This window comes from Gossypium arboreum, chromosome 12 (assembly GCF_025698485.1).
Source record: "Gossypium arboreum isolate Shixiya-1 chromosome 12, ASM2569848v2, whole genome shotgun sequence".
In the NCBI taxonomy this organism is placed as follows: domain Eukaryota; kingdom Viridiplantae; phylum Streptophyta; class Magnoliopsida; order Malvales; family Malvaceae; genus Gossypium; species Gossypium arboreum.
The window spans coordinates 16,059,883-16,065,515 of NC_069081.1; the positions used below are offsets into that span (position 1 = coordinate 16,059,883).

At 31.6% G+C, this 5,633-nt stretch overlaps 1 protein-coding gene across 1 annotated transcript; it reads right to left on the reverse strand.

Moving 5' to 3' along the window:
- Window positions 1-2,963: 2,963 nt before the first annotated feature.
- LOC128285674 (uncharacterized) lies at window positions 2,964-4,657 on the reverse strand. The gene is made up of 2 exons (XM_053023540.1): window positions 3,828-4,657; window positions 2,964-3,232 (listed from the first exon to the last, which is right to left on the reverse strand). The coding sequence occupies exons 1-2, from the start codon at window positions 4,230-4,232 to the stop codon at window positions 3,092-3,094; spliced, it is 546 nt and encodes a 181-aa protein (XP_052879500.1). The 5' UTR covers window positions 4,233-4,657; the 3' UTR covers window positions 2,964-3,091.
- Between the last annotated feature and the right edge of the window lie 976 nt (window positions 4,658-5,633).

The window sequence follows — 5,633 nt, forward strand, 5'->3', positions numbered from 1 at the left end:
TAGGTATGAATTACCATTATTGAAAAACTCGAAAAAGTTGGAGGTTTAAGGTCCAAATTCATGCGTGTTGATAGTAATTAAGATTATAGTTTTATATGTTAAAATTTAAGTGAAAAGTGTTAAAGTAAGTGTCTCGAAATGTTTCGGTTGATGTGCAAGTATATCTTATCGTTGACAAGTAATAAAGTGATAAGTATATCGAGGATCGTCTCCACAAGGACTATCTATGTAAATCAAGCATTGTAAAATTAATTACTAGCAAATTGGTCGGTGATGAAAATAAATTTAAGTGATGGATTTTATTAAATTAAACTAACACAAATATACTAAAAATTAAATTAAATAAATGAAGGAATGTGTATGCAAGTCTTTCAGAGAAATCTCATTATCATGCATGTATCATAATAATTCTCCTTCCTAACTTAGAAATATTTAAATACTGCTAGTGATGTTTACAGAAAGTTCCGTGGAAACTTGGTATTTATTAATCCTATTTTAATTACGAGTACTTTAGCTTCTCTCGAAGTCCGAAGTTTAACCTTTTATCTGCATATGTCTGTCTGTTACGACTTCAAGGTTACCTGTTCAGGGATCATCAATGGATTCAACTTATTAAATTATTAAGTACAACATATGTCTATGTGAACAATTTCTTAAAATTAATAAGTAGAAAAATAGATTAATGTGAGGTAACAGTAATATTTCTATACTGAAATAGTTTAATCACTTGAATACTAGGATTATGCAAGGTAATAAGGTTCTCTCAAATTATTACAAACTTTAACCTAATTCTCTCGAATATAGATTAATCATGCACCATTCAGATAGTGTGTCAATTAATCACAATTCGGTTAGCATTTAATAATTAATCCAGTCGCATGGCCCACATTTATAATGCATGAATAGCATAGTTACAATTTTATCTTAATGCATAAACAGTTGAGAAACGTAACATTACCAACAGTAATAATATAATCTATGGAAATTAAATTATTCTAACACCGAAGGAATTAAAGAACCATAATTATATTTAAAATATAAAAGTTAATTGCAAAAATGGTTTTTAAATTGAACAATAAGAAATTAAAAGAGTAAAGGGAAAGAAATGCAAAGTCGTTTCTGATGGTTCTCCGTGGCACAGCTTCCTTGATACTCCCTTGTGCTTCACTCCTTGCCGAATCAATCTAACCAAAATACTCCTCGAATGGTTGAATGGGTTGCTTTCAAATCCTTGCACAACTCACTTGAAAAATGGGAAAGTAAAACAAAGAGAGAAAAGAGAGAAGAGGGATGATGAAATGAGGGAGTAAAGGGTGGTCTTTATACTAGTATGGAACAGATTGTATTTGTTAAAAATAGCAAGCCAATCCCCCTTCCTATGGCCAACCATCTTTAGAAAATGAATAGGAAGGATGACTTTGCTAAAAATAACTAGTCCAAGGCATTTTTCAAGGAGGGAGTTGAACGGTCACTTATCAAAGTTTTTTGGGATGTTTTGTAATTGTTTTCCAAGTCTAATGACACTAAACTAAATATAAAATGGATGGTTGGCTATTTGTAGTTGAATTTGGGCTCTTTCCTCCTTAATTGGATGGTTTGTCTTCAAAATTGAGCAAAAAGCTTAACTACTTCACTTGTCCAATTTTCGAGTTGGGTCAAGTTTATCTATTATCCCTAAACCCTAAATCATAATCTAATTAATTTTTTTTGTTCATAGCTGATTTATTGTTAACCCTCCTTTGCATGGCTTTTGCTACAGAAAAATGCTACAGCATTAAGTAAGAGAGCTTCGAGGCCAATTATCCTCCTACTGTACAAAACTATGTCAAATAGGAAAAAAAAACATGTCAAATTAGCATGTAAATAACGAAAAATGTTAACTTTTCTTTAATTTTGTAATTTTAAGCAATTTTTTAATAAAATTATAAAATTCATTATTATAATACTCTGAACTTGCATGAATTCCTAGTAAAAAGGTGCTGCAAAAGTGTATATAAATTGAAGTTCTAAAAAGTGTATATCAATTGAAGTTATCACACCCCCAAACTTAATTCATTGCTCATCCCGAGTAATGCAAACTTACATTAGAATTCAAAGAACCATTTTTTTGCAAAAATCCCTTCAAACGAAATCAAATTCTTCCAATAGTCATGTGTTTAGAAAAAGCATGATTAAAAATAGAAAATTTAAAAACATGCAACTACAATACACATAACACTCCGTTATTCCAAATATTAAGATGCTAATAGAAATATGTAGAAAATACTTCCCTTAACAAATGTGTGCTAAATGCTTCCCAATCAAATTTTATTTCTTTCAATTAAGCTATGTAGCATCCCTAAGTTTAATTTGTGTATTCATATGTTGAGATCGATAATTCCTCTCCACTAATGTGGTCGGCATAGTAATCCAAATCAATAGGTCTTTCATACAGTTGTAATGGGGGTGTGGAGAAGATATAGATAGTTTTTTTTAGGCTAAAAACCTTAGACTTAGCTTACCTCGGACCTTCCAACTATAATTGAACACCAATTATGTTGTATTTTAGTGCTAATGCGCACAATACATCTTTTTTAACAACTGCTCTTTATTAAGCATATTGCTTCTTCAAGCAAATAATTCAACATTTCGAGCATTCTAGTATTCTTCTCTATTTCGCCAAACTTAATAAAAAAATTCATGGGTTAACTTATACACAATTACTAGGTTCAGCATTTTTTACATGATTAAGCTTAACATAAAAATAATTGAAATAAAATAATTTTATACATACTAAAGTTAACATAGTTAAGAAAAACTTAAACTTCTGAGCTATATTTTAATTAAACATAACTTGATGGAAAGAATCCAATTTCTGTCAAAAATCCCAAAAAAGAAGGGACAAAAAATAAAGAAGTGAATAAAAACTATGCACCGAATAGGATCTCAAGAAAGGGAGGTAAGTCAAATTGACTACTTGAAAATTTTTATTTGCAAATATGTCCAATTTATTCATAATTTCAACTTTAATTTTTTATCATGCAGAAAACCAAAATGGAAGGAAATTATTAAATCTAAAATGTCCTAAAAAGAAAGGAAAAAGAACATCCCCTTATTTATTTGGTAGAATCCTCGCTATCTGAAATTGTTTCCACTTTTCCACGACCCTTTGTGTGTTTAGCTCTTCTCTCCAGAGTGATGAATTCATCTCTCTTGGATTCCGAAGTTGGCATCTATGGATTGAAGAAAAAATCTGGAAATTCAGGCACAAAATCAAATGGGTTACATGTGAGTTTTCTAAATGCACCCCTTATCGAATCGTCTCAGATTTTTGCATATCTCCAATAAGCTTCTTGTTGTTGATCCATGTGCTGTAGGATGCTCATGTTTTCAGTTTGGCCTAATTGTGTAGTAGCTTTGGATGATGGAAAGGTAGGTATAGGCTTGGTCCATTCAGGAATAATAGGTCCAGTGGGTGTCATGAAATCAGGCTCTGGCTCAATTGGATGATTGGGTGGTTTTGTATCGGATTGTTCATCAATGAGTTGGTCGCAATGCCACCTACTATTCTAGCAACGTCATTAGTCGTGATATGGCATTGGCTGTTTCTTGCTTTTAAATCTATCTAAAGAAGTATGTGAGATTGCAAGCATAGTAGTGTAATCAATGATGGAAAATGAGAGTAACTAGCCCGTTTAACAGCACAATCTTGAATTTATTTGTAGATAATCTTTACCACATTGATAGACCTTTTTGTCATGATTGCATTTATCAAAACATTCATTCCATCGTGATAGTGGAACTGTGTGAGATGGTATAAGATTGAATAGTATGAAATAAAATCATACCTTTGTTGTTGGGTTCAGAAACTCTCTTCGGCAAGTGTCACTTCCATATTTCTTAATCACCCATTTAGATCCGAAAATCGTGACTTCTTTCAACACTTCTTGAGGTAAATCCAAATCAACATTTTTCAACATAGCAGAATAATTGTCATCCTCTTTATTGGGTAAGTGAAAAAAAAAACCATTTATAGGTTGAGTTGCGGAAGATACCTTTTTACCTTGAACAAGAAATTCTATTTTGGTGAACGAAGTCAAGTTTGAGTAAAATTTTTGAACTAATTTAGCCTCATAAAGTGGTCTTTTCATACAAAACATATTCCAGTTTATTACATTGATAAGTTTCCAAATGTCTGACAACACTTTCGTTGGATCAAGATTTTCCAAGTTGAACCCTTTATCTGGAAGCATTGATTGCTATTTGAAAATTGATTCAAACCTCTCTGTTTTTCTATGGAATCGATATCGGGATTTAGTGGTTTGAGACATACTCGCCTTTCTAGTACGATACATCTTTAGAATGTAAAAATAAATAAAAAATGGGAATCTTAGTAAATTTTGAGTTAGGTGCGAAAACTAGGTGGCTAAGGGTGTGACAATTGGGTGGCTAAATGTGGAGGTTATGTGTAGGGATTGAGGGCTAGGGAAATGCGACATTTGGATGAAGAAGGTGTACAGCTTGCACTAGTGATTAGGGCAACTTAAGGTGATTCTTGTGGCGGTGATTGGGGTGGCTTAAAGGTGGCTACCAGTTTTGAAATAGAAAATTATGGAGAAATAAAGAATTAAGGGGGTGACAGAAAGGGGAATTAGTGGAGGAGAAGGTTGATGGTTTGTCATATTTTAGGGTGTTCTTAAGGGATCTATTTATAGAGGTAATTTCAGGTAAAATTTTGCTGAAGTACAATTCTACTAAAATAAGAAAACATGTAACGTGAGAGAATAAAACACTAAAAGTAAGGGATTAGTTTTAAATAAAACAAAATCCTTTTATTATGCAAAAATATAAATTAAAATAATATAAAATATATATAAAGAAAAAGATATTTTAGCTGTACAAAATATTTACAAAAATTACAACCATTTATTTTAAAACAATAAAATCGATAGGTAACATACATATACTGCAAATAGACCAAATAACATAAAAATAAAAAGTTGAGCCAAATTGACCCTTTATTTTGTAAATTAAATTTTATTTAATTGTTTAGGAAATATTTTTTGAGAAATTAAATTAGAATCAATTCTTAGGAAAGATTGGAGAGGTAACAGACAATTCTGCTTAAAATTCAGTCTCCTCGACAGAATTTTTTTCTAATATAATGGTCTAAGAAAAATATTGCCTAATTCAATTATTAAAATTGAAAATAAAATTATGGGTCCAATAAAGTGAGCGAGGTGTTATTCCGCTCATCTTTATTGTTCCAATAGTGTTTATGTTGTTAATCATTAACCTTGAACTTGCCTCCATTATCGTCCTATAATTCAACCACTCTGTATGGGTAGACTTGCTAGATGAAGAATGGTCCCATCCATCAACACTTAATTTTTCCAGGGAATAGCTTCAATTTTGAATTGAACAATAGGACCCTCTGTCCAACTTAAATTCTCGAGGTTGTATGCATTTGATATGCCATCTTTTGGTCTTTTCTTTAAAGATTTTGGCATTCTCATAAGAGAACAACCTCAATTCCTCAGCTCATCGAGTTGCAGCATCCCTCTTTCTCTAGTTTTCTTCAAATCTAGGTTAAGTTGTTTTAAATCCCAATAGGCTCTGTGTTCCAACTCCAATGGTAAATGACAAGCTTTTTG